This window comes from Talaromyces proteolyticus, assembly GCF_021365285.1.
Source record: "Talaromyces proteolyticus strain PMI_201 chromosome Unknown BGW36scaffold_7, whole genome shotgun sequence".
NCBI classification, from domain to species: Eukaryota; Fungi; Ascomycota; class Eurotiomycetes; order Eurotiales; family Trichocomaceae; genus Talaromyces; species Talaromyces proteolyticus.
In genome coordinates, this window is record NW_025764283.1 from 861,109 (window position 1) to 888,280 (window position 27,172).

At 48.4% G+C, this 27,172-nt stretch overlaps 10 protein-coding genes across 10 annotated transcripts; 6 read left to right on the forward strand and 4 right to left on the reverse strand.

Moving 5' to 3' along the window:
* Positions 1–1,932: 1,932 nt before the first annotated feature.
* Positions 1,933–2,687, forward strand: BGW36DRAFT_428212 (uncharacterized protein; the record flags this gene model as incomplete). Its single annotated transcript, XM_046220518.1, has 2 exons — positions 1,933–2,352; positions 2,415–2,687. The coding sequence occupies 2 exons, from the start codon at positions 1,933–1,935 to the stop codon at positions 2,685–2,687; spliced, it is 693 nt and encodes a 230-aa protein (XP_046071130.1).
* An 898-nt stretch (positions 2,688–3,585) lies between these two features.
* On the forward strand, positions 3,586–4,636 carry BGW36DRAFT_380414 (putative U6 small nuclear ribonucleoprotein). The gene is made up of 4 exons (XM_046216334.1): positions 3,586–3,957; positions 4,025–4,117; positions 4,187–4,223; positions 4,291–4,636. The coding sequence occupies exons 1-4, from the start codon at positions 3,835–3,837 to the stop codon at positions 4,326–4,328; spliced, it is 291 nt and encodes a 96-aa protein (XP_046071131.1). The 5' UTR covers positions 3,586–3,834; the 3' UTR covers positions 4,329–4,636.
* Positions 4,637–4,985: 349 nt separating this feature from the next.
* Positions 4,986–7,026, forward strand: BGW36DRAFT_298101 (putative GTP binding protein; the record flags this gene model as incomplete). The annotated part of the gene is made up of 3 exons (XM_046211409.1): positions 4,986–5,039; positions 5,096–6,632; positions 6,692–7,026. The coding sequence occupies 3 exons, from the start codon at positions 4,986–4,988 to the stop codon at positions 7,024–7,026; spliced, it is 1,926 nt and encodes a 641-aa protein (XP_046071132.1).
* Positions 7,027–7,633: 607 nt separating this feature from the next.
* On the forward strand, positions 7,634–9,183 carry BGW36DRAFT_380417 (uncharacterized protein). Its single transcript, XM_046216335.1, has 4 exons — positions 7,634–8,073; positions 8,131–8,457; positions 8,513–8,982; positions 9,031–9,183. Exons 1-3 carry the CDS (start codon positions 7,809–7,811, stop codon positions 8,716–8,718), a joined length of 798 nt encoding a protein of 265 aa, XP_046071133.1. The 5' UTR covers positions 7,634–7,808; the 3' UTR covers positions 8,719–8,982; positions 9,031–9,183.
* Positions 9,184–12,843: 3,660 nt separating this feature from the next.
* BGW36DRAFT_360051 (uncharacterized protein) lies at positions 12,844–13,758 on the forward strand (the record flags this gene model as incomplete). The annotated part of the gene is made up of 2 exons (XM_046214134.1): positions 12,844–12,916; positions 12,965–13,758. The coding sequence occupies 2 exons, from the start codon at positions 12,844–12,846 to the stop codon at positions 13,756–13,758; spliced, it is 867 nt and encodes a 288-aa protein (XP_046071134.1).
* Positions 13,759–14,172: 414 nt separating this feature from the next.
* On the reverse strand, positions 14,173–15,249 carry BGW36DRAFT_380422 (signal recognition particle 9 kDa protein-domain-containing protein). Its single transcript, XM_046216336.1, has 3 exons — positions 14,993–15,249; positions 14,269–14,930; positions 14,173–14,212 (listed from the first exon to the last, which is right to left on the reverse strand). The coding sequence occupies exons 1-2, from the start codon at positions 15,062–15,064 to the stop codon at positions 14,508–14,510; spliced, it is 495 nt and encodes a 164-aa protein (XP_046071135.1). The 5' UTR covers positions 15,065–15,249; the 3' UTR covers positions 14,173–14,212; positions 14,269–14,507.
* Positions 15,250–15,283: 34 nt separating this feature from the next.
* On the reverse strand, positions 15,284–18,828 carry BGW36DRAFT_380425 (WD40-repeat-containing domain protein). Its single transcript, XM_046216337.1, has 5 exons — positions 18,377–18,828; positions 18,028–18,206; positions 17,798–17,967; positions 17,221–17,743; positions 15,284–17,171 (listed from the first exon to the last, which is right to left on the reverse strand). Exons 1-5 carry the CDS (start codon positions 18,489–18,491, stop codon positions 15,423–15,425), a joined length of 2,736 nt encoding a protein of 911 aa, XP_046071136.1. The 5' UTR covers positions 18,492–18,828; the 3' UTR covers positions 15,284–15,422.
* Positions 18,698–19,975, reverse strand: BGW36DRAFT_380427 (Oxo-4-hydroxy-4-carboxy-5-ureidoimidazoline decarboxylase). Its single transcript, XM_046216338.1, has 3 exons — positions 19,420–19,975; positions 19,245–19,344; positions 18,698–19,194 (listed from the first exon to the last, which is right to left on the reverse strand). The coding sequence occupies exons 1-3, from the start codon at positions 19,845–19,847 to the stop codon at positions 19,150–19,152; spliced, it is 573 nt and encodes a 190-aa protein (XP_046071137.1). The 5' UTR covers positions 19,848–19,975; the 3' UTR covers positions 18,698–19,149.
* A 1,136-nt stretch (positions 19,976–21,111) lies between these two features.
* BGW36DRAFT_321184 (uncharacterized protein) lies at positions 21,112–25,385 on the forward strand. Its single transcript, XM_046212649.1, has 4 exons — positions 21,112–21,420; positions 21,571–21,758; positions 21,809–24,874; positions 24,924–25,385. The coding sequence occupies exons 1-4, from the start codon at positions 21,347–21,349 to the stop codon at positions 24,956–24,958; spliced, it is 3,363 nt and encodes a 1,120-aa protein (XP_046071138.1). The 5' UTR covers positions 21,112–21,346; the 3' UTR covers positions 24,959–25,385.
* BGW36DRAFT_380433 (pseudouridine synthase) lies at positions 25,386–26,956 on the reverse strand. Its single transcript, XM_046216339.1, has 2 exons — positions 26,694–26,956; positions 25,386–26,638 (listed from the first exon to the last, which is right to left on the reverse strand). Exons 1-2 carry the CDS (start codon positions 26,773–26,775, stop codon positions 25,476–25,478), a joined length of 1,245 nt encoding a protein of 414 aa, XP_046071139.1. The 5' UTR covers positions 26,776–26,956; the 3' UTR covers positions 25,386–25,475.
* Positions 26,957–27,172: the final 216 nt, after the last annotated feature.

Here is a 27,172-nt window from a genome sequence, read left to right on the forward strand (position 1 = left end):
TGACTCTGGGGCCCCGCAAAGTGAAGCCTCCACCCAATCCCCACCAGATTCGCTAACGCGTTTTAGGTGGGTGATCTGACGACGACGGCTATGTCAATTATTAATGTTAATAATTACAGATGCTCAAACACTAGCTGCCATGCTAGGGACTAGAAAGATGGCCTGAATTGCAGTCTTGTTCATTATCAGCTACCATCCGTCGACCTTTTACAATTTGGGACAAATCCCAGCATCGCGCTCCGCCGCAGTCACCACCAGTGTCGATGAGAAATACTATCGGAGCACAAATAGTTGTCTCATCAACAGTAATTTTGGATTGATGCTCCAATATCCTTTGAGCACCCGGCCTTCCGTGAGGCTATGTGTTCCCCCTGCACACGCTAGTTAGATGGAATACCTACAATTTCTGGATAACCAGATACAGATAGTCCCCGACAAGTCGATGACTCTGATAACTCCTGACGCATGATCTATCCATGGCCTTCGATTCAGCTTCTGTGCATTTGGTTCCCTCAAAACGTTACATATTAATTCTTCTAGTCAACGTCAAAAGAATGCGATGCACGTAATGCTACATGTGTAAATCCGGCCGGTCTTAAAATCTCTGGTAATGATGAACCCAAGCAGAGCATCTCTCTTTTGAAACAACGAATCTCTCGCCAGTGTTTGTCTCGCTCATACAAATAGTATTTTATGTGTGGACGGCAAGTAGTCAGGTCATTTTTGTCAATACTCCTCCCTTTGGATCTCGCTCGATTATCAACTGGGGTCTGTATTGAATATTCAATGGTCATCAACAACAAATGACCCTTTAGGTCTCGGCTTATGGCAACCGTATACAATCAACGACTTGCCAGAGAGAATATTTGATATATCTTGCGTGTTCTCATCTCATAACTGGATCTCAGTCTGATCAGCCTTTATAGAAAACGAGGCTGCTGTTACTCCTCCCGGAACTGGACTATTGCGACTCGCCGATCCCTCAGTGATCACTTTAACCTTCAAATTTATAATGCTACAAATACCAGTAACATCCTTGGAACGAGTGCCGGTTTCTATATTTCCAATTCCGTGTCCGCCACTGCACTGCAACTACTTCAACTTCATCGCCTTCACCCACTTCATCAGACCCGATTGGCTCCAGCACGCGCCCTGACTCAAGTGCTTCCTCTAACTCAAGTACTGGTCTGTCTCCTGAGGCGGACGCGAGGATTGCTATTGCAAGTCTCGCTGTGACTACCATTGGCGTGACTATTGGGTGTAAGCATTCTAGAATGAAACGAAGGACTTCAACCGAGGATGCTTAAGTGATAAGAATACAAGGGACTATACGGGGTATAACTGCATTATAGAGAGGATACTCTGAATAACAATTATATTAGAAATTAGAAATCAGAATAGTTCAAAAATTGCTACTTTTATGCCAAGATGAATATAGAAAGCTTGGTAGTGATAAGAATTATAACATCCATTAGAAAATGACCGAGGTATTATTAGTGTGGTGCTAGCGAGCTCTAATAATATCAATATCTGCCTACGGAGCTAAGCCTACAGATGTAAGAGTGCGGCGGTGCTGGAGCCAACCAGAGACCTCAACATAATTTCAGTTATGCCGCTGTCCGCGCTAGTTGAGTCCCTGAACGTGCCCCCCAGTCCTAAGCTGCTGTGCTTGGGCAGCTGCGTTCTGTAGCTTTTCTAAAAGTAACTATTGGCAAAGCAGATAGCCTTTGGCTGGCATTACAGCGTGGCCCCAATATTTCGGCCTAGTGAACTTCTTCACGGCTCCCAATACTTCTCGCCGGAGGCTGAGCCGACGAGTTCAACCCTCGAAAGGTCAGTTGTAAAATAGTTTGGCCTGGATACAATCGATCTTACCAGTTTCGCGCGGTATTCATTCTATATTATTCTAAGTGGGTTATCTTTCACTGAATAATGGAGTCGCAAACCACAGAAACTCCAAATCGAGAAGTTGAGGGGAAGGCGAAGGCAGTGCAAAGGAAACATATCTTGGCTTCTGCTAATATGCCGGGACAAAACACTCTAGATACAACTTGTACCAACAAAGACCAGTCTGACAAACGTGTGGAAAGATTCTTCAAATGGGCACTGAACGTTGCAGTCCTCGCCGCCGCAATAGTGTTCGGCATCTGGGCACCACTATCGTACAATATCACTCTTGATGGCAACAGCAGCAATGATGCATCGTCCAGCTCAATGCTCAGTGCAGTCCTGGCTGCCAGCTCTCAGGCATCCATAGCGGCCAGTACCCAGAGCGCAATACTGGAGGATATGAGCGGCCGCATGGGTGCAATTGGGCAGCTCTGGCTTGTAGACTTTTGTGCTACACAGACTGTTAGTAGTCCCCTGACCCCAAAATAAGCATTAAACAAAGTACAGAGTCTAACGACGGGTAGACTATTAGCGCCTGCCAGCAATTCAACAGCGAAATTAACGTCCCAAGTCTCGTCAGTAAGCTCGCATCAACAACTGCCACGCAGAGTTCCACTGCATCCAGTAGTCCGTCAACTACAAATACACCCAGTAATGGACACACAGTGTCAACCCACATTTCCGTGCCAGCAATTCTAGGAATTGTATTTGTAGCGCTTGTTGCCGTTGGATGGCTTATTGGTGTATATGTTCTCTTGTCACGAAGGCGTCAGATAAGGGGCGAAGTGGAAACATGATACTCTCAAAACTGAGCGGCATATCAAAAGTCCTTTAGCGACCTCCTGGTGCCTGCAACAAAGATAATCTGAATAATTCCAAGGGGTCTTAGAGGCGTCGCACTTGATTTCTACGTCTTATCAATTGGTATATAAGACGTCTCGCTAGCTATAACGCATCCTTCTACGCGTTACATGTAGGGTGAATGTGTTGGTATTGATAAAAATCACTCTTATAACATAATTTCAAATAAATTCAACCAAGCCCAACACACCCGAATTTGGCGTCTCCGTAAGCATTCCAGCATGCCCGTAAGTCCCTTCCATCAAGATAAGCCTAAAAGCCAGAGGGTAACATGGTTCAAGGCGGGCATTTACGAGGGGCAGCCATGTCTCAATATTTGCTGAGTTTGGGTCAAAGAAGAAAGGTCCAGTCCGTAGTATAAATAACACTTGAAGCCAATTCCCAACAGCCCAAATAATAGGTCTATTAAAAATTCTTAGACATAACTGAAAGTGGTCTCTATTTATCACTACTTCTCCAGCAAGAATGTATCAAATATTCTTTCTATTGTCCTTGCCAATGAATGAGGTTACATAAAAAATCGACCTGAAAAGGTTCTCACTGGTAAACCTAAGGAAATGCAGACAGATTTCACTATTTCATTGGAAGAAACGCATATATCTAAGCATCACAGCTTCTATAGAACTCTGGTCAAAATTGTGACTCAAATCACGGTGATCTACCCAGAGACCACTTGATCGAGTAGCCCTAATACTCTCAAGTTACAATGCTTGCTACGACTATACATCAACATTTCCACGAGTTATCTAGAGTATAATGCATATAAATAAAATATAGCTTTTCTTTACAATTTCCATGTAAATTAAAATTAAAGTTACAAAATATTTACATTGTCTTCTCAATAAATGTAAGAGAATTATGAAGTATATTGTAACGTAACAGTATCGCATCATACCATATCAAGTCTAGTCGTATTTAGTAAGTCTTGGCATTGATCGGCTTTCACGCCTTAATACTTGCAAAATCCCGTCGAGCTGCCCAGAAGCAACGAGCTTCCCCAACTGCTCGCCATTCTCTATATCTCGATCTTTCAAGCACTCAGAATACCCCATTGACGCGAACGAAACACACCTTTATCGCGCCATGGCCGACGCAGAGACCGGTGGAGCTTCAGTGTCGGAACCGCTCGACCTTGTGCGGTTGTCGCTGAACGAGATAGTGTTCGTCAAATTACGCGGTGATCGTGAATTAAAAGGCCGACTTCATGTGAGACATTCCTTCTTGTCTGTGTCAGTCCTGGGTCGCATCGAAACCAACTGATTCGGGGGTACAGGCATATGACAGTCATTGCAACTTGGTTCTAGGCGACGTTGAGGAAACAGTCTATGTAGTTGAGGAGGATGAAAACGAGGAAGAGACAGTCAAGGTGTGTCAATGCACTTGCTAGCTGATGCGTTCACGGGTACATGATGGCTGATGAATCAAAAACTGGCAGACCCTGAGGAAACAGGAAGAGATGCTTTTCGTCCGAGGTGAGCGCGCGCACGCAGCCTGGCTCCTACCCTCTATATACTGAAGTGCTAATCATTTCAATTTCAGGCGACTCCGTCGTCCTCATTTCGCCGCAGGCATCGTGATTGCAATATAATACAGCCATGGCAGATAATCTAGCTCTTGAATTCAAAAAGTGTTCGCAACCGTTGCGAGGAGGGAACATCGCCCTTGATTTTGTATGATCCAAGGTCTACAAGCAGCAGTACCAAGTGAGGGAACCGGATTCCACCATCTGAATCGTTCTGGAGGTCACTGGAAACGTACTTGACTTACAAGGTTGGCCAATAGGCTAGCGTGAGCTGTGAATAATATGCATAAGAGTCATACATGGGAATATGACCGAAAAAGCAAGTAGCTACATTGTAGACAACAAAAATGAGTCATCTATCAATGCTCCTAAATAACTAGACTTCCAGGCTCCAAGACAACAAGGCAGACCGCTGAGTCACAGGCACTCTGTCACTCCTGCGCTGCGCCGCCTATAGATAAAAGCGGAGCGTGCCCCGCACCCACTGCGTAGAAGCCACCGACTCAACACCCTCCAGACACCTTTCTACAATTCCACAAGATCTGAAGCTACCAATGTTGACAATATAGCAGCTGTACAATACCAGATTGCGCCTTTCTAACCGCGCACACTTAAAAGAATGATATTACGAATACATGGTTGATTGCGCCAGCGGCGACTCCAAGACTACTTTCAGATCTCAGTGAACACAGCTAATCCAATTCCATCGACCATGCCTCAAGTCGGTCCAAAACAAACACCTGAGGAGCGGCGCAGGGGAGAGCGAGTATGGCAGGCCTCAGAATTATGCTCTAGATTGAAGCTGACCACGCACGATCACAGGCGCTGAGCGAGTTCGCCGACTACGTTGCGAAGGAGCAAGAACGGCGCTCCATTCTAGACCCTCAGAACCCTTTAACTGCCCCTAGCGACAGTGGATATTCGACTGCAAAGCCTTCCGTGGTGACCGAAGAGCATGCTGAACTTGACATCCTCGATCAGCTTGGTCTGAGCGACGCTCCAAGCCACGCTAAGCTCAAAGACCTGCTCTTAGGCACGTCTGCCGATGGTGAAAATGGGCTTCAGATTCTTGCTGGAGTGATCCAGAACCGCATTGACGAAGGCCATGGAGAGACCTTGTTCGACTTGGGTCTAGAGGACACTGGCGATTCTATGGGTTTTGACTCCTCTCAGTGGAATACGGCATTTGAGAGGCTCGAGGAGGCAGCAAATACCATCCCTGCACGTTGTCGCATCCTGTTGACGTACAACGTAGGCGGTCCACAGGAAGCCCAAGCTAGCGCTGAGAAGGTAAAAGGATGCTTTGGGAAAATCATGATCCGGCAAGTCCCGGAACGAGTCGAGGAGGTCATTGAAACCCGAATTGCTGTTGTGGGGAATGTCGATGCTGGGAAGAGCACCCTACTAGGTGTTCTGGTCAAGGGAAATCTCGACGATGGTCGTGGTAAGGCTCGTGTCAACCTATTCCGTCATAAGCACGAGATCGAAAGTGGTCGGACTAGCTCGGTTGGTATGGAAATCATGGGATTCGACACTCAAGGCGAAATTGTTGGTAGTGACAAAGGCCGTAAATTGTCCTGGGAAGAAATTGGTAAGAAGTCAGCCAAAGTGATTTCTTTCTCTGATCTCGCTGGTCACGAGCGGTATCTACGAACCACGGTTTTTGGAATGCTCAGCAGCAGTCCAAATTACTGTTTGTTGATGGTTGCAGCGAATAATGGTCTAGTCGGTATGAGCAAAGAGCATTTGGGAATTGCCTTGGCACTAAATGTTCCCGTCATGGTTGTCATCACTAAGATCGATATCTGTCCTCCACAAATTCTGCAGCAAACCATTACCCAGCTATCGCGAATCCTCAAGTCTCCCGGTGCCAGGAAGATTCCTATATTTATCAAGGACATGGAAGGGACAATTAACACCGCCACTCAATTCGTCAGTCAAAGAATCTGCCCTATTTTCCAGGTATCCAACGTCACTGGTGAAGGTCTTGACTATATCCGAACTTTTCTCAATATTTTACCTCATTATGGGTATTACAATGCTCAAGCACCATTCGAGTTTTTGGTCAATGATACTTTCTCCGTCCCATTCGTCGGCACGGTAGTCTCAGGTGTTGTCAAATCTGGTGTCGTGCATGCTGGTGATACTGTGCAAATTGGGCCAGATTCGCTTGGCCAATTCGTCACGACGACAATCAAGACCATTGAACGCAAACGGATACCTGTGAATGTCTGCTCTGCTGGCCAGTCTGCCTCGTTTGCTCTGAAGCGCGTTCGACGAAAGGAGGTACGAAAGGGGATGGTTGTGGTCGCCAAAATGGAGAACGCACCCAAAGTCTACCGTGAATTCGTAGCCGAAGGTATTATTCTCTTTTTATTTTCGCAAATCTAATTGACTAAATATAACTAACTCCTACAGTGCTAATCCTGTCCCACGCAACAACCATTCGCCCTCGATATCAGGCAATGCTGCACGTTGGAGCGGTGAGCCAGACCTGCTCTATCATTGACATTGATCGAGCCTATATTCGGACCGGAGACAGGGCACTGGTTGCATTCCGCTTTGTGCAGCGTCCAGAATTTCTTAATGTCGGCGATCGCGTGTTGTTCCGTGAAGGGCGCACTAAAGGCCTTGGTATTGTAAAGAGCGTTGGCTATGATCCAAGCCATCCTTTGAACCCTGAGGCTGCTGCTGCTGCTGCTGCTGCTGCTGCTGCTGAAAATGGGAAGCCTAAGGAGGGGCCTAGTGCATGATTTTCCTTTTATTTTTCGTTTTTCAATCGTCTGATCTCCACGAAGGCCTTTAGATTTTCCGGGGCGTTGCGTTATTGTTCAGATTTATCATGCATCGTACACTGGAAGGGTTGAGATGTCGGGGCTGCATTATGAAAAAGCCGTTGGTTTCTCCAAAGTCTGTTTGCTTCGTTTTGCAATGTTTGTTTCTATTTAATGTATGATGTATCTTGTGAATATACCTCCTCGTCAATTCCATCGCAATTCAGCTTTCTTTGCCATATATGCTTACTCTAATACCTTTTCAACCCGCCCTCGCCCCGACAGCAACCCTGAATAATAGAATAGCAACACGTAACCATACATACGCAATAGTGCAGCACCTGAAATGACACGTTGTACTTGTCAATATGTCCATTATGTACATATTACTACATGCTACGATTTGCTGGTGGCTAGTTCCGCAATAGGCAAGATCTGCGCCGTGACGTCACGAGTATGAGATGTCCTGTCGTCGGCGCAAATCGCGAAAACAGCCAATAGCAGAGGCACAACCAGCAGCACAGGGATTGGGGCGTGACGTAGGTGTTGAAGGCGAATTTGTTGGATTTAACCTCCTAATCTCTCTCTTGTTCTTGAATATATACTGTATACATTTTGATATTCAACTGCCTACATGCCATACTGTACTATACATGTTTGTATGCTAAAGAGCTGACTTGTATGTTACCGATATTGGCAGCTGCTGAGATAAATTATCAAGCAAGACACCGGATACACTCGCTTATCTTATTTACCCCACCATGGAAACTGTGAACAAGGTTGTCGATGCTGGGTACAGGGTGATCTGGGGCGAGGAAGCCGACACCGCGACAGGGTCAAGCAACAACCAGACCACAAATCAACCGAGCAGCCTCGAGTCCGTCATCGATGCAGGGAAAAAAGCACTATGGGGGACAAGCGGGAGAACCGATAGCGACGACACCACAGCGCACGGTGAAGAGCCGATTTCTGGTGTCAGAGGGCTGGGAACGGCGACGGATCCGTATGATGCTGGGAACCGAGAGGGTAGATATCCCCTCGATTTACTCCTTTATAGGTGTATGGGTTGCTGACTCGCAGTAGAAGAGGAACGCTCTGCAAACCCGGTTGAGCCATTCCGATCAATGGCTGCTGAGCAACGAGATTTCGATGCGAGCGAAGGGACCAGCAGCGGTACTGCTACAAGTCCTACTCATGGTACTGCTTCAGACACGCCAGATTTATTGAAGACATCTGTAGCTGGGTTGCAACCTGATCCGTCGGAACCAAAGAACATCAGCAAGGCGTCCTCAAAGCTTGTGGTGGATCCTGGGCCTGGACAGGGGTTGAAGCACACGAGCGAGCCATTGCAGGAGGAGAGCGAGAAGTTGGCCAAAGACTTGCAGAGCGGTACTGAGGGGAAGAACAATGGTTTGTTATTTTTCTTCTTCTATGAGACTTAGGTTCAAGACTTACATGGCGATAGTTTCTGCAGCACCAGTACCAATAGCAGCCGATCCCGTCTCAAAGTCTAGCAGAGACGACAGCAAATCGTCGTCCTCAGGAACATCCTCGTCGAACGGCAGCCGCAACGAAAAACAGGGCCAGCAAAAAAAGACTAAATCGGGCAAGCTTGAGAAAGTTAAAAACAAACTTCACATAGGAAGCCATTCGACCAAGGCATCGAAATAATGTCAGATGATGGTCATGTATTGCTATGGTTGGACATTCTGATCCTCATGCGCGATGTAACAGACCAACCACATGCATTTACGATACAAAATCAATTTCCCGATTAAATTAAAAAAAATAACAGATCAGGATGGACTCAACTGAATTCACCATTTCTTTCCGAATACCATGGTTGTTTGTACGCGCAGATCTGCATCTCGGCTGAGTGATTCCCCATGTTTATGGTTATGGTTTTTCGGGGCTATGTGTATGTACATGTATTTTATCAGAATGAATCAATTGATGCATTCTATATTTATCAATTCCGAATGCATCAATTGATGCACGAATGTTGTACAAGGATTTTAATCTCGAAAGCAAGGCTGATGAGATAGTTCTCGGGGTGTTTCCAAGTCTCGGTTATTGACATCTTCTGGTATGAAATTATAGCTCACATTACATTAAATTTAATAATAGTTAAATGACGATTGTTTCTCTTCTTCCAGCAGGAATTGATCCTGGTGAAGCCCGCCGATGGTCAAACCGAATCGAAACACCCGGCGACCCTCAATAAAAGCCCGAGTCATAACGCCAATTATATGGACAATAGTATTATATTTAGATATAGCAACTAAAACAACAATACATAATAATAATAAAATTCGAAGCGGCTGGAGTAATATCGTACTAAGATGCTAAAAAAAGAGAGATCCTTTCTTGCTTGGGGCTAGTGCGTGTTGTGACGGGCGGATATTATCTCCAATTATAGAAAATATTATTCTCCTATCGCGATTATCCCGGGTCTGTGCTATTCAGTAGGAGACTAGTACTGATTAGCCAAATGGGATATTGAATAGAACAAAATATTGTCCATAATACTTTCATTGATTCTGTCAGCAGCGAATTAACATCTATTCTTGTTCGTTCTCAGGTGGATTCTGGAATAACGCCAAGCGCGGCACATCATTCGGCCACAGTGGGAACCTCAAAGTTACATCCAACATGTGAGTAGTGCTCCCCTTAACTAGTACTTACTTCTAACAAACACACACGTACCTGCCTAGAGCCCCTTCTTGTTTCCGGTTCGGCATGCTCCGGAGCGAACATTAATTGTAATCATGAGACTTGCACATAGTTGCTACTACGCTCACGGTACTACCATACTACCAACTCTGTCTATGGTGTGGTTGGGACACCTGTGAACTGTCCCATTAAATGATAACGTGGTTACAATCTAAGAATAATGAATGAGATCTTGGAATGCCTGACTCCCAATATGCTTTTACTTTCACATTTACGCTGGATTGTAGAGTATGTGATTAAGCCCTCAGAGTTTCACGCGGTATACACGTGCTCTCGGTATCCCAGTATCCGTGGCTATCTAAAGTAAAGATTGGGGGTGAAACAACCTTAGCCCCGACTCCCAACGATTGAATCTGACAGTAGAGAAAGTTTCTAGGAATAGTTACATGAACGAGCCGTAAGTAGCGCGACCAAGCGGACTCTCATGTACTAATGTAGTGATTGATAACATCTACTATTCGATATCTGGGGGGTACAGCAGTAGGTCGTATCGATTGCAGACTCAAGTTTCAAGTACCATCGGCCAATGGCAACTAGCCAATCGCGCTCAATCTCAGAATATCGACCCTAAACTCGGAATTATTTGATATTTGCGCCATCAATCGCAGAAGCAGACGTCAACCATCTGACATCGACTCCATCAGCCCAGAGTCCAGGCTAGACATCAAAAAAAGTCTACGGTGGATATTAATAGACTGTAATTTTTGCGCCGGCTGAACTAATGTTCGTGAGCAATCAAACTTGTCGGCGATCCTGCCGCTCAGTGATCCGTGATGTGCCTAACGTGCAAGGATGTTTTTAGAATTCGGGGCGGGTTGAGCCTTGAATCCTTGAGAACTTGTTAGCATGTAGTCGAGTACTAAAGATGGTACTAGCGGCGTTGTCCCTGATGATTTCTACTTTAGGCTTTACGCTGGTACCGACTGCTAATAAGAATGCATCAATGTAACTGTTGGCGGTACATCTAGCCACTAGGTCTATGCAATGAGCATCCCGCGAACACCTACTCCGTGGATAGGAGGAGAGAGCAGCTTACGGGCGCTTTTTTATTCTTCTTCCAGTTATTTTATTATTATGCCCAACAAATGCACAAAATCAAATACCTTCCGAACTGGATACCAGGTTCGCACGACCCTACGGAGCACGGGCACCAGACGATAGACGGCGTTTTTGCCCCAGGCTAGACTTCATTGATATCAATGTTGGCGTATACAACGATATTGATGCACGACACGTTGACGCTGCACTAGACTTATACGCATGGTCCACTCTGCAAGTAAAAATAATTTATTACTGCGTTGGATTATGGATAATGGGTCATGGCCCGCGCTCCTACTGTAGAATTAATTAAATATATGCTCCGTAGCACTTGTTGTCTTTTGGCATCATGCCTCGCTGTGGCTGAATACCAGCCAAGTATAATTTCGCCTAATAATAACAATAATAGCAGTAATAATGAATTACATAACGAATGCGGAATAGAATAGTTAGTTATACGCAGGAGCAATTACGCTGCCAATTGCCTCGATCTTGTTTTGTTCTCAGTTTTGTTCTCCATCGCTCCACTGGTGACACTCCACAGTCGGCATAAATTAATAATTCTGTTGATTCCAGACTTCTAGAACCTCAGAAAGACTGATTATTGGGCAGGACATACGAGCCAGGGGAGCTACACCGTGATCGACGAGGGGACCAACAGGCCTACTATCACCGTATCAGTACTATTATGCGTTGTTTCGATGCAGAATCGTGTATTTATACTGTGTAACACGGCATATCGCACTATTCGCCGAACTTAGTAAGACCGGCTTGATCAGGCTAGCCCCGGCCCATCCGAGCGGGTCAACGCCACACCCATTGGTTGAAGGCACTGGCCCCGCCTTCCTGTTCCTGCCCCCGTGGGCCCGTGCTTGCTTTCTATGTCGCCAAAGGTACAGAAGGGGCTAGCGCGCAGGCACAGGGTGTTTTATGCCCGGTATTATACGGAAACCATTCCAGCCACAGCCCCGGATCGCCTGGAGGAGCAACTCCTACGTACTAAATACTGCATATGGACTAGCTTCACATTGCTAGGTTCGTGATTCCTGTCGGCATTTGCCTCTAGCCCTGCGGTGCTGCCATTCCTCCTGCACAACATCTATCCATATCCCATTCATCTTGGCCTCAATGCTGCCTTTTCCTGCCGCTGAGAGTGTTCCCGTACAGAGCATTCGTAGTCAGAATCATCGACCAAGAGGGGAACAGAGAGCAGTTCTTATCATGGGGCACTCTCGCTTGCTGAACGCGTGTTTTCAGCCCCCTGGAGCGGCCCCGAGGGCCTCTTAGACTGCTAGTCTGTTAGAACTGCTACCACCTCCGTGCTCGTAGCTTGCCGTAGTAGCATCGCGGCCGCGGGACTGGATGCCAGATGCCACAAGGCCCCCAAGAGCCTAAGAGCTAAGGCCAGCCTAAAACGAAAGGCTGAAAGACCGGCATTGGCGACGACGGACTACGCCTCCTGGTGGACCAGCCAATGCAGATCTTAGGACAAGCCACCGAATCCTTGCGCGATGTGCTTTGCTCCTTTTTTGGTACCTGCGTCGAGCAGGCTAGTCTTCTCTCGACCTAGTGCTCAGTTCGATCCCCAAGCGCTAAGTCTCACATTGTTCTTGGCCCATCCGATCCTGATATGAAACGACAAATAGGCACTCTGCGGTCGATGCCCGGATGTAACTGCGCGCCGAGCTAAGCTTTGAATTCGGAGCGAGCTTCGTACGCCGCAGACTCTCACTCAATATCGGTTTCGAAATCGCTGGCTGCGACTGTTGGGACATGGGTATTGAACTCTGGGGGGGCTGGATTAATTCCAAACGCACGTGGACTGCGCTTGTCAGGATCGGTGATAATTATTAATAATTATAGAACATCGACAGTACGGAACGGACTACATAATCGGCCTTCTTCCCTGCGTTGCTGTTGCATTGTTGCTCTCATACTCTGTTTGGTAACTCGAGGAAAATCCCTCCAACCTATCTATACCTCTCCGACCTACTATACCTCGACTATCATCCTACTTTCTCCAACATGGGCCCTCGAACAGACCCCGAAGCTATTGAGCGTCGACGCATGCAGAACCGTCTTGCACAGCGTAAACGAAGTGAGTAACTATACCTACTATATTTTATGCAGATACTGATTCTATTAGGACTTAAGAGAGCTCAGATGGCAAAGGAAGAAAAAGAACGCCAGCAACGGCTGCGAGCAGCCCAAGCAGCTTCTCAGTTAACCTTCATCAACGACGCCTACATGCCAACCAACCCAATTCCTGCTCCTCAACCTCAACAGCCGCTACCCAAGGAGCAGCCAATGCCATCACCGGGTCTCTTTGAATATCCTCCTTCTTATGATGAATTCTTTTACTCGTCGTGCTTCCCCTCGCCACAAAGCTGCTACGACTCCGACAGCTCTCCATTCTTCAATGACTATCCTTCTCCCGCATTATCATACGCTCCATCCACCCCACCTTTGAGCATGTACACTCCAAGTCTCGACGAAGACCTATCCGGCAGCTTCAACCTCGACCCATCAATCTTAATGGAGCCTAGCTCAGGCCAACACCCACTAGATGCCTTTGGCCTCACCCCACTGCCATCAACGCCTTCGCCTCGACTTCAACCCGAGCGGCACCGTTCTACATCACTGCCCACGCCACTCACGCCTCCACGCTCGGTTCCCACATCTGCACCGCAGCTAATTGACCGAAGCTGCACGCCCCTGACCCCGTCTCTGAACGGCAGCAACTTCAGCAACCACCACCTCTACTACAACGGTCTCCCCACCAGCTCGCCCGGCAGCAGCAAGATGACCGGATACTTTGGCCCCGAATTCTCAAACCCAAACATGCACATGCTGATGGGTCCGGGCATGGATATTGAGAACGTTGCTAACCGGGGAGGCCGGATACCACTGCATTTTGCAGTGCGTCCTACGGCGATTTGACATGATCTGTCACGGACATATAACTATAACTATCACTATAACATTGAACGGCCTACTTGTTTAAGGGTACATTGTTGATGCCCATTGGGGGACATAGCGTGATGGCGTTTGGGTTTTGATTGGGTTTTGTATTTGATTATGAGCTCGATGCGAGCTGTATATAGTAACATTCATGGAAATATTATTATCTACAACACACTCCACATATGTAATGGTTCATATTAATTACGTACTTCAATCTCTTATTTTACTGTTGGGCAATCACTTCAAAATGCTGTTACGGCCTTTTAAGGCTTAGGGCTTCCAATTACTGTTAGTAACTATGTACGTACCTGAATCCACGCCTACACTAAAATCTCACATCATTCAAGGGCTACTTGTATTAGAATTATATTTTTTCTCAAAATGATTGACGAGATCTTTTACCCATTGTAGAAAATGCGTATTCCATTGCCTATTTCACTATTAACGTAAATCGCAGCTCCGTCTTAGTTCGATGGACATTCTTACACATCATTTACATAAACACAACAGCACAGATTGCCCACGCTAATCAACAGCCACTCCATGTACATTTCGAAGCATCAATGTCTGTATGACGATTGTAGTAGACACAAGACGTGATCTGTGGTATGGTATTACCTCTATCATTAACAGTAATATTATATACACGAAACCGAACTGCCTGCTGCTCCGCAAGACGTAAACGCAGAATAATTTCCCATATACTCATCTCTAGAGTTAATTAATCACCTCTTCCCCTTCCCTCCCTTCTTCTTCTTCCCTCCCGACCCAGCTGGCGGCGTCGCTGCAGCCGGTACTGTTGCTGCTGGTGCTGGTGCTGGTGCCGGCACATCTGTCATTTCCACATCCCCAGCACCACCAGTCCCAGCCCCAGCACCGTCATCCTCCGAAATCTTTACGCCCGCCGCCAACTTGCCCAGCCCTGAAATCAGTCGGCCCACTTCGGCGGCTTTGTTCGTGCGGTATTTCAGACAGATTCCCGTGACGGGGTTATACGTTTTGAGTGTGAGAGTGGCTACGGCCGGGGGAGCATCTGACGTCGCTGGTTTTGTAGTTGTTGGGGTGGTTGTGTTTGGAGCTTGAGGTTTTGTGATTTTGTTGCTTGGTGTGTGGCTGCTGGGGTAGGAGTATTTCGTTGTTATTCGCGTCTGAAACATTTGTCACGTTAAGAGGCTGCTGGGTTAGGGGATGGTGTGGGATGGGTACATACGGCTTCTGGATATGCCTCGAGTAATAGGGAGGATTGCTCCAGGAATGCGTTTGGTGTGGATAAGAAGGGCATGGCGATCGCTTGATCAGTTCGATTCGATTTTGGCTGCAAATTATTGAGAGACGAGCAAGCAGAGGGATGTTCTGGGTTTGTTGCTGGAATGTAGGTAAGTCGTGTGCGGATGATTTTTGATGTGCGGGGAGGGAGCTAAATCAGAGGGAGATACGGCTTGGCACTCGTCCGCATGAACAGTTCGGTATCAACTTGCAGAGTATATGTCAGCAGCATGGGTTTATGAAATCAGTGTTATATGCTATTTAATTACTAGGTAAATCATATGTTACACTATTCAATGTAATACATCCTGTTGTCCATAAGTTATCCAAATCCCACTTCCAACATCGACATACCCCAAGTACATGTGTAGAGGTCACACCGCCGTATTGCATTTCACACAAACCAGCTTCGGCTTGCCCATCCTCATCTTGGTCGCTCTGAAATTCTTGCCGCCACAGCGCGGACAGCGCAGGACGTCATCTACATCCTCGCCTTGGTCGCCTGTGCTCCTACTCCCTCCCTCCCCTTCTACTTCGTCGTCATCATCGCGCTGGTCATCGTCATCTTCAGATACAAATGATTCCATGTCGCTACTCAATGCGCTCGGCACGCTGGACTTTCGACGCCCACTGATATCGTCTATTCCCGCGCTGTTTGGGTTGAGTAGGTTTTGTTGCTGTTTCGCGTTCGCGGATTTGACAAAGTCTGCGCTTTTAGTCCAGAACGCGTAGCTTTGCCCGCTTTCGGCGAAGTGTGGTAGGTTTTGCAGATTTCTGGTTTCTGTTGTTGGTTGAGGCTTGTGGGTGCTGCTGTTGTTGTTGTTGCTTTCGGATACGTTGTCGACTGAATATGTACGAGGGGTGGCAGTGCCTGACTGCGTTTTGGTGGTTACGCTGCGTCCAGGGCTGGAGTAGCGTTGTTGATTGAGTGATTTCCGCGGCGAGATGCTTCGCGCCATGCTGCTCGGCGAGCTTATACTGGCGAGCTCGGTGCCAGTCACCGAGCTTCTCCATGCCAGTATCTTTTCCGACGGCGATTTCGACGACGCAATACTATGTCGTGCCGAATTCGACCGACCCAATATCTTCTTGGAGAGTGTCGACCCGGCGTCCCAGTCGCTTGGTCGTTTCTTGTACGCGCAATCCTGGCGGAAGACCTTGATTCGCCCGGAATAATCCGCGGCGAGGATGATGTTACCATCTGGATGGGTGGATCGAGCAAGATAGGCAGGGGAGCCGCGGGCTTTTTGGTCCGAGGCTTTCTGGTCCGAGGCCTTTCGATCGAGTTCTCCGGGTTGCTGGGGGGCCTTGTTAGAGCTGTATACGGATGAGCGGTTGGAATTCGGCGTGTTGCCGAGAGTGATGGGAGGTGGGTTGCAGAGGTCGTATAAAGGGTCACCTGCAAACCCTAGGAGCTGCTTGGTGGTGGTCGGGGCCATGACTGCACTCGTAACGATGGATGTGCGCGTTTCTAATTCTTCTACTGCACGCTTGTCTGGTTCTCTGTCGACGGACCCTGTAGGCCAGATATATGTACGTCGATCTTCGCTGCCGCAGATAATGAATTTGCCGTCATCGCTGAACGAAGCGCGGATCTGACTGGTTGAGTTCTCATTCCCTCGGTACTTCGCTTCCAAGATTCGATTTTTGAAATTGTAGAGCCGGATTCGAGAGTCGTTGCTTGTAATTAACAGTTTCACTTCGCCGTTTGGATCGTTAGGGGGGTGGAAAATGGTATCAATGCCAGTAATCTTACTGCCCTTTGCGTTTTTCCCTCTTGCCGAGCGCACATGCACTTGAGCATTCGCTTTCAGCCCGTCTGTTTCGTAGAGAATACACAACCCATTGAGACAGCCCGCAATCGAGTATTTGCCATCTGGGGTGAAAGCGACAGCGGTGATCATATCCCGCACTGTGGCCCAGAATGCCACACTTTTATCTGGAATACTCCATAGTCGGAGCTTAGAATCGAGCGAGCCAGCAAGGAAAAACCTATCGTCGCGCGGATGGAACTGGATGGAGGTGACAAAGTCGCTATGTTTAAAACAGCAGAGACACTCGGCTCGACTAACATGCCACAGTCGAACGGTTCGATCCATTGATGAGGATAGAAGAAAGTTGTTCTACCTGCGTCAGCATCACGAACTACATAGTATCAGTTCCGGGGCATACCTTGCTCCAGCTCAGATCCAACACACTCCCCGTATGTCCCTTGTACTCACGGATAGGCTTGGACTTGAACACCGGAGCTGTCAATCGCCATCGAGCGTCGCCCTTGATCTCCTCCTCTTCCTGCTCATGCGCGGCGCGGGCTTCCACATTGGTAATGACCGCCCAAACGCGGACGATCTTGTCTTGACCGGCGGCTGCTAAGTATTTACCATCCTTGGAAAACACCATTGACCAGATAGCCTTCTTGTTCGACTTGTCCTTTGCGTCGTCCCCATCTTCCTCGCTGCCTTTGAGCTCCTGCGCCAGGAACACCTTGTCGAAAACCTTGTGTTTTTTGTAGTGCGCCTTGACTTTGATGTACTTTGGCGGCGGTGGGAATCGCGGAATAAAGCCTATTGGATGCGCAAATATATCATCCATGCCACTGGGTTCGCCCGTGAGGGATTCTGAGACATTGTCAGGCGTCTCACCAGTCTGGGCCTTTTTAGTCCCGATGAAGCGGCTGAGAAATGAGCCTCCTTTTCTATCAACATATCAGCTAGTGCACTAATCATTCACTATGATATACTTTTTATACTTTTTTTCCTTGCTTGGCTTCACACCACCAACGGCATCGGTGCGGCTGATCGCTTGTTCCGTCGGACTCGGCTTATTTCCGTCTCCGCTCGAGTCCTGTGCGTGCGAGGTTTGGGATGATCGGAGTTTTAGGGGGATGGACCGCTCGGTCTGGGTGCGTTTTAGAATATGCTAAGTCGCGTCAGTTCAGAAAGTGCGGCAAACAATCGCAATGCTGGAGGTAAGATGTACCTGCGACAGAGGGTCGATTGGGCTTTCAGAAGAGCCGTTCAAATCCTCAGGTGATGCAGCGTGAGACTTAGCGCCGTTGGCCTCGATCACAGCAGTCAGCGAGAAGCTCTGGTGGCTCTCGTCATGCTTCTCCTCGTCTCCATCTGCGTGGATTTCAGGCGGCGCGGCACTTGTGATTCCTATACGTCGTCGGACGTGTCACAATCTGTCAGCCGAGGGTTCTGGCATATGACCTACATACATCTGCTGCACGGCCGGAAGGGGCCGGCATGTCCAGGCCGTCAAGGTAACTTTTCAATTCTTCTTCCTTTCTTTGATAGGAGAGGATGGGAACAGTTCGCGGCCATACCATTTGATAAACTGGACTGTGCTATGGCGGATTGTCGCGTCGAGTCGGTCCTCCTGCTAGTCGCACCCTCGTGGTTCCTATTAGTGTCCTCGGTCACGGTCAAGACCTCGGCCATGGTGGACGGATTGGTAGGGACGCGTGGTAAACATAGCACTTATACAGATATGAGAAGGTAGCAGTAGTAAGATCAAGATCCAAATAAATAGGAATAACAAGAATGTACGGGCGCTGTAAGCTGATATGGACAAGGAAGATATCCAGCCGGTTTGGGCGATTTGGCCGTACTAGTGACATCAACGGGGCGGCTCAGCCTAGCCTAGCACGGATATTCGCGTATCGGTTGGATTGTGCCCATTGCTTTGTATATATATATATGTGTGTGTGTGTGTGCGTGTGTGCGTATGTATATGTCTGTCGAGAACATGTCATATTATACTATCACACGGTGAAACATGATGGTTCGTAGGGAAATAATACCAATTCATGGTGGTTGCGCAACAATGTATATCAACCGGAAACGTGCCAGCCAATCAGAGAGCTCTCCCGCGTGCTTGACAGCAGACCAGGACTGTCGCGTGGACACCCTTGCTTGTATCTTATTTTACCATTTTATTATCTTGCCATTTAATTTTTGCGATGTTGAGCGACTCGTTCCTTTTTTGACAATCAATGGCTCGTCAATGGGAGTTGTTCCGGTCGCTCCGTATATATACTTATATACAATTGGTAAATACATAGATATAGACTCGAGTACATACGTACTCTATTAAGGACTACTGCAGCTTTCCCGCACGGTCTTTGGCAATATCACACATTGCCTACACAAATCATTAGATTGGATGTCGCAGCCTGACTGGAAAGAACACACCTGAATATTATCCTGCACTTCCAACGCGAGATTAGCTCGATCAATGCGACTCCGCATATCGACCATGATCACATCTCGACCTCGGCCATTAACAAAAGTCCTAAATATATATATTGCATAAGCCTTCCACAGATACATCGATGTATATGTAACTAGGCCACAATCAGCCACTTACACATATCTCAGCCCCGGATACATCTCCTCGTACTCTCTGTTCAGAGCATCCAGTCTCGCCGCCAACTCGGCACTATTGCTGCTATCATCGTGACTATTAAGATTGGCTTGCTCTCTCCGGCTCAGCTCACTCAAATGAGCCTGGGCAGCGGGCGACGGGATCCCTAAACGTGGATGAGAGCCGAGAATTGCATACAACGTCTCTTTTTCGGCTAGCGCATTGTCGCGTTTGGCTGAGAGCGTGGAAAGCTGGGTTTGAATCTCATCGATGAGCGCATCGTATGTCGGGAAGGTCTGCTTGGATAGAATGGGCTGGACCAAGGCGTGTAGTTCTGGCGAGGGCTCGAAGAGTGTGTCAAGGGCGCGGAGTTGGGCATCGGCTGGCAGTGTGGACAGCGATGTGATGGGCGGGATTGTGGGGGTTGACATTTTTGATATAAATATATATACTATTCACAGTCCGGATTCTTTGATTTGTTTCATTTCTTCTGAGATCCTGTGGAATTGTGCTATTTTATAATAGAATATTAGATGTATCAAATCTAGATGGTAGTGAGTGGGACAGGCCGTCTCTATCGGAGGCTGCCGATAGCCTGCCTTCGCACCCTGTACCAGCACTTCTCCACCAGTTCCTTCTACAGCACGTTGGTGCCTCAGGCATTCACACATGTCAACTAAAAGTCGACTCTGGAAGAAACTGCTGGCATTTGTCCAGCCAACTCGGGTCCACCGACAAGATACATGGTTAATTAGCTCCTAAATAGTTCCTAGTATCTAGAGCTTGGCACCAACTCAATAGTAGATAATAATTATTAATATAGCAATATTAATAATTTAATACTGCTAGCCAAAGGTGAAACACAGATCAGCATGTCGACGGTCGAATGCGGCAAGCCCGCCTTCTCCCAATCTCGGTTCTTCCCTAGCCTTCATCGGCATGATTTATCAATTTATTCTTTGCGCATCCGCGCTGTTCGTGTACATACCGCTCAGACTTGGGCTGGGTGTGGTAGAGAGGATTGAGAGAATCGACATGTCGTATCCACTCAATCGACACCAACAATAAATAGAATAATACTCATGTATCAAGGAAGAAAGAGAAGAACGAGAGGAAGAAAAGAAAGAGGAGAAATGCAAGCAATAGGCCCGTCTAGCCTGCTCAGGCTAGACAGCTCCCCACAGGAACAGGAGGAGGCGGCCCAAGCTTCGATTGGCCCGCTTATTGGTCTGTGTGGCCCACCTGGCTGGATTCCAGCAGCCTGATTGGTCCAACAACGGCCCAGCAGGGATCGGCTTGGACTTCCCCTGAACCGCTCCAGCGACGACGATAGTGCGATTAGTTCTCAGGTTATCACTCCTCCGAGCTGTCAGGAGCACATGCGTGCTTGGATATTATTCATAATTCCTTCCTATTGCTCTTATGCCCGTCCGAGTCCGATCAAAATAAAAGGAAAAGGAAGGGGTGAAGTTGTAGGTGTAGGCGTAGGTGTAGGGAAGTTGGGCGAGGGTATCGGGCTATTGTTCTTCCTTAGACCCTTTTATACCTTTTCTTTATTGTAATATTGGAATATTGAATAGTCGAGCCTTAATCCTAGTATGCGAGTATTATTTGTTCCGATGACTCGCAGGCGGGCGACGAAACTTCTGGGTGCTTGCTGCCTCGTAAGTTACCCCCGTTTTAGTGCTTGCCGCGCTTCGTTGGTCACCTCTCCCGTCCTGTGCGGCCACCACTACTCACTATCTACTAAGCTATCAGGGATACGGGCCTGTCTTGTCTTTTTCTTCGCTCGCTCTTTCTTTATAAGTCTTCGTTTTGATGATTGTATGTTCCCTCTCGATCCCTCCCTGCACGTCTGTTCGCTCGACCCGCCCAACTCGCAAGAGGAACAGCAGCTGCTGTGCCCGTCACCTCCCATGCGGCAACCGCCATGTCGCTTAATGGGTTAGATGATCCCGCTGTCATCGATGCCTATCAAACCGCTCTGGCTGAGGCTGGAGGATGGTGAGTGATCCCTATATATTTTCTTTCTTATCGTGCACACCATGCGATCTCGCCAAGAGGCGGAGAGGATAGGAGGGGTGAGAAGAAGCAGCAGCAGCAGCAGCAGAAGAAGAAAATTGACAATGCTAACTACGTCCTTCCCCCAACTAGGCTCCTTCTCAAATATGCATCACGAGATGAAGTGACGCTTTTAGGTCGAGGGACCGGCGGCGTCCCCGATGTGCGAGCAGCTGTCGATGCATACGAAGAAAAGTCGCCGCTATATGGCTTTCTACAATATCGGAGGAGGAAAGTCGTGCTCAAATACATGCCTGATGGCGTCTCGCGGCTGATTCAAGGTGATGAGCCTTTGTCTGTCAGTTTCAGCCAGGACTGACTCGTATTACAGCCCGTACCACCGTCCAATTCCATTCAATCCTCGATAAATTCTCCCCGCAAGATACAACCTTCGAATTTAAAACAGCACCAGATCTGACAGAGAGCGCCTTGTCTTCCGCCTGTCTTTTACACGCCGCATCAGGGTCAATGACGTCTTCTTCTAGCTCGCTCCGTCGACGCAGGTTAATGGAAATCGCCGAGGATGCAGAAGAAGGAGGTCCGGCTGCCAAGGTGGACTTGGAATCGCCACTATCGCAGGATTCTTCGAAAAGGCTAAGTCAGGCGTCTGATATGACGGCCGTGCCGCCGCCAACCCGAGGCGATGACAGTCCTTCTGAAGCCCGCAATGTCGTTGAAGACGAAGCAGACGCGCGAGCTGAAACGGCATCGGTGCATTCTTTATCGCGCAAGAAGTTTCTCGATCAATTGGCCCAGCAACCGTTTGAACATCGAAGCTCGACTCAATCCGCCCGCCCGTCCCTTCAGGAATTGGGGCTTTCAACTCCGTACCGACAGAAAGTCAAATTGGGTCCGCGGCCATCTGTTGATATCAATGGCCGTCCACGAACGGCAGGGAGCATGTCTCGGTCCCAGGAACAACGCCCAGTAGCAGCTCTGCCTGCTGGCGTCCGTTCACGGAAGCCCGCAGGAAATGCTAGTCGGCCCAAGTCGCAGCCTGACGCGGTGCCAGTTCCTACATTAGCTTCGTTAAGAAATGCCCCTCCAGTTCCCTTGCTGATCCCCCCGCCGTCGATATTCATACCGAAGCCGAAATTATCGCCCGGAGCCAAATCAATGAATGCGCTTCCGTCATCGGGCATGTCTCCTGAAAAGCAACGATTGATGAAGGCGCTTGAACTACGCAAAAAGCAGATGGAGAAAAGGACCCAGGAACTACAAAAGAAGGCGACACAGCGTGAAAACACGGTGCCCCAAGATCCCTCCGACGACAAGGACAATGCCAGCCATTCACAGAAGACGAAGGCTATTGAAGAGGAGCCGACCAAGATCGAGGCTGTCGAACAAAAACCAGTTGTCGCTACGATCACAGTAGAAGAACGCAAGCCATTACCAGCAGATCTCGCAAAAGCCGACTCTGCGGTGGAGATGGTTGACAAAGCAAGAGACAGCGATGAGTCGACGTCGGATGTGCCTTCAAAAGAAGCGGAAGCTGAAGCTATCCCTATCGTGATGCAGGACGATGCTCCCAAGAACGGTGCGGAAAAACTGCAATTCGAGTCACACGAACCTACGAGTCAGATCTCGAGTCAGATCTACGTGGAGGAGACTGCATCAGAATCTACAGTGCCAGAGTCTACGGAGTCTACCAATGTGTCGAGCATAGGCGCCGATGATGAAAAACGAATGTCTGAGCCAGAAGTTACACAAGATAACGCAATAGACATGGAGACTGTGCAATCACAAAACAACCAGGAAATCGACCACGAAGATGGGGAAGGGGAGCGCACGCCTACCGCGCCGGTGGCTGCTCAGGCCGTCGAAGACAGCATGGTTGAGTCGCAAGAAATCATCATCGCGCTGGCTCATGACGAGCATATGCTCGCTGAAGTCCAGCCCGAGGCGGTTCCTCTCCCCGAGCCCGGGGCGGACGAAGAGGAGCCTGAGGTCTCCACCGCGGCTAGCCATGTCGCACTAGGAGCCCCCACCGCTGAGGCCCTCCAGCCGCCCCTCTCGCAGCCCCAAAACGAGGAAAATAATCACAGACAGAAGCGCATTGCTCTTCTCGAGCCAATCCAGGTGCCGACACCGGACTTATCGGACGAAGACAACCTGCTCTCTGATGATTCATTTATGGAAGAGCTGAAATCTGCCACCTTTCAGGAGGCCAAGCCTGTGTCAGTGGGTAAGGGCCCCTTGGCTCCCGACGGAGAGCCACGAACGCCCTTGGAAGCATGGCAAACACGCGCCGTCTCCAACCCAGGTCGTCGACCCAGCGACTTTAACGCTATGCCTATCGTTGGCCGATCGGCGTCGGCGACCTATCCGGGAGACGAGAATCAACAAGAGGATCCTATCCCTGTTCTCGTGGCTAAGAAAGTCAATGTGTCTTCGGGCATTTCCAAGCGTATCAAGGCGCTGGAAATGTTTTCGAACAATCGTGATAGCCCTACCAGCCCTGCCTTGAGCGTTCCTGCTAACAATAATGGCGTCTCCTCGCCGACGGCGACTGCTTTTGAGAAATTCCGCAAACGAGCGTCTTTATCCATTAACGGCGGCCTTCCCTCAGGACCCCCCTCAACTCGAACGTCTTTCGTTTCCCCCTCACCAGAACCTACAAACTCGTCCTTGCGCCGAAAAGAATCGCAATCACTTTCAAAAAGCAACTCCGTATCGGTGACTGCTCGTATCGTTCGAGACCCCAGCACACCTCCGACTGACGTGAATGCGGATCCCTTGGAGTCAAACGCACTGAATTTACAACGAAGCCCCTTGATCGTCGAACACAATTCTCCGGAAGCATTAAACTCGTCTATGAACAGCACACCCGAGCTTCGTCCTCGTACATTTTCAACGAGAGGTCTCAGTCGCAGCTCGACTGACACCACCATCCCTCGTTCAGAGAGTCGAGCATCCTCGCGTTCACGAATGGATGATAGGAATGCTGATCCAAGGATGAGCCCCGAGGACAAGAAAGATTCTCGTACGTCTAGATTGTTTCGACGGATGTCCTCCCTGACGTCTCCTCGCAAAAATCTAATCAGTCCAACCCGAGTAGAAAAACCACTACCATTCCCACAAGTAGAAGGAACCGAGCCCGTGCCACCGCAAGCGGTCGACATTGGCGAAGTCAACGTACAGTTCCCCGACACCTTGCTCTGGAAGCGTAGGTTCCTGCGAATCGATCATCAAGGCTATCTCGTCCTCACCCCTGGTAATATGGATACCGGAGCGCGTAATATTGTGAAACGATACCACCTCTCAGAGTTCACCACACCATGCTTGCCTGATGAGGATCGACAAGAACTGCCTAATAGCATTTTGCTAGACTTCCGAAATGGCAGTACATTGCAGTGTGCCTGCGAATCCAGAAAGGGGCAGGCTGCGATCTTACAGAGTAAGTGATTGTACTTGACTCAATATGATCCATTACTGACTAGAAGTAGCTCTCGTTGATGCCCACAGTGCCTATCATCACTAAATTATGGTAGCTCATTTTTTGTCTTGTCTAAACAGTCGATCTCTGCATTTCAGTGGTTATACCCCGGCAACTAAAAAGGTTTTGTTATTTTATTTCGGACATTTTGTCGTTGTATATTCTCTATCTTTGATAAGATCTCAAGGTCCTTGAAGAGCCATGAGTTGAGGAAATCATTATTCTTTGATATTGCCAACTCAAGCCAAACTTGACTTCTTTTCATTTCATTTCGTTTCGTTTCCGGGACGTTGTACAGATTCTCTCCTTACAAATTTTGTTTCCTTCTACTGAATATTTATCTGCTTGACGCAATCTGTTTCCTACCACTGCTGCTACTTCTCTTCCTGTTTGACCCAATACGATTTTCTGTTATAGTCACTTGACATAGTGGGAGGCTCCTTTTTCATCTATAGACGGTTATAGAACGAGTTGCTCGTCAATTCTTGACTGGTTTATCTTGCATTTCCCTTATATACAGTATTCATCTAACGCCTAGTCGGAGTATGTGCATTTACATCTATCATTCGGCAGTGCCATCCTTCTTCTGCCATTCTTCCAGCAGCCGGCGAACCTTCGGTCCCCAAACTTCCTCGCCAGCCTCCAATTCGGAGTATGCGAGGACCTGGTCGGCTTCTAGCTTGTAATCACCTTGTCGTGTGCGTATAAGAGAACTCATTAATCCGCAGCTCCCGACTGCTTTTCCGAGATCGTGTGCTAACGATCGAACGTAGAACCCGCCAGATACGGTCATAGTGATCTTTACTGCTGCTGGGCCAGGAACGGGCATATCTTTGTTGGTCGATGTTGTTTCTGGCTCAGTTTCCTTCGTTGCTTCTGCTTCTTCTGCCGGTTTTGTGTCTTTTTTAACTTCACTGATCTCGCTTTCCTCAGGCCTAGTGGTTTCTGCGTCCGTCTTGACTCGTTTCGATACCTCATCCAACTCCGTCTTTTCAGACACCGGTGAAGCAGCTTTTCTTTTTCCTACAGCTGGCTGAGCCTGCACCACTTCAGCCTCTGCGGCTGACGCAACCGGTATCTCCGCCTCCTTATCCAGCATCCTCTCCGCCACAGCCCTCTCCTCCCCAACCATCTCCTCCTCCGGCCACCTATACTCATGCGTCCCCGGCTCATACCACTCCAGCACCCTCAAATCAAACACCTCAACTGGCACCGACTTAATCTCCACGGGCGGCTCCTTCCCCTCCCTCGCATACTCATACAACCTCTTCCCCTCAATCCTCTTCGCCGAAAAAATCGGCGGCCGCTGCATGATCTTTCCGCGAAACTTGTCCCTCAACGCCTCCTCTACCATCCCTCTCGTCACATGTTCATACTCCCCTCGCCGCACCACTTTCCCCAACCGGTCATATGTATCCGTCTCCGCACCGAATAATACCACCGTTTCGTATGTCTTCGAACACCCCAGAAATGACTGCAATTGCTTTGTGCCCTTGCCTACCCCGGCAATCAGTACCCCCGTCGCCATCGGGTCAAGTGTGCCTCCATGGCCGATTTTGATGTCCGGTCGAAATCGTTGCCGTCGCTTTCGTCGCCAGTTTTGGTCCGCTTTGCGTCGTTCCTGCTCGTCCTCGATCCACGATCGGAACGTGTTGGATTTGCTGAAGTGGGCTTGGAGGTCGCGGACGACACCCGCGGAGGATATGCCTTGGGGTTTGTGGACAGCTGAATTAGGCATAGGAGGTCAGATTAGTTAAATAAAAAGTAAGAGGGGGACTACCGAATATCCCCTCATAGATCTTTTCGCCAGACATTGCGGTGCGGAATCGAGGTGCAGTTACGCCGCGCCTGATAAAGCTCATGAAGGAGTCTGGAAATATGCCAATGAGCGGTTGTAATTGTATGGATTTTAGACAACAAACGGAGATCGCAACAAGTCATTCCTTGGTTGTCTAGCATTGAATGGTTTGTTTTAGTTGGGGATACGGAGACGGGAGATTTTCCAGCGGAGTTGGAAAGTTTATAATACGTAAATAGTTTACACGGCTGGTAATAGTAATACAGCAGCCCTCCAGATTCTTCTCTCTCTAGTATTGGGGGTTCTTGATGTGAAATCCGGTGAGTGGGATTGGAATTGACAGCAATTGAATTGGATAAATAAATTTGCTATTAATATTCGTTAGTGATGTGGATGTGCGATGACGAGTGGGCTGTCGTTCGCTCGATTGGCTTTGTAATAATACTGCATTTTTGTTGTTG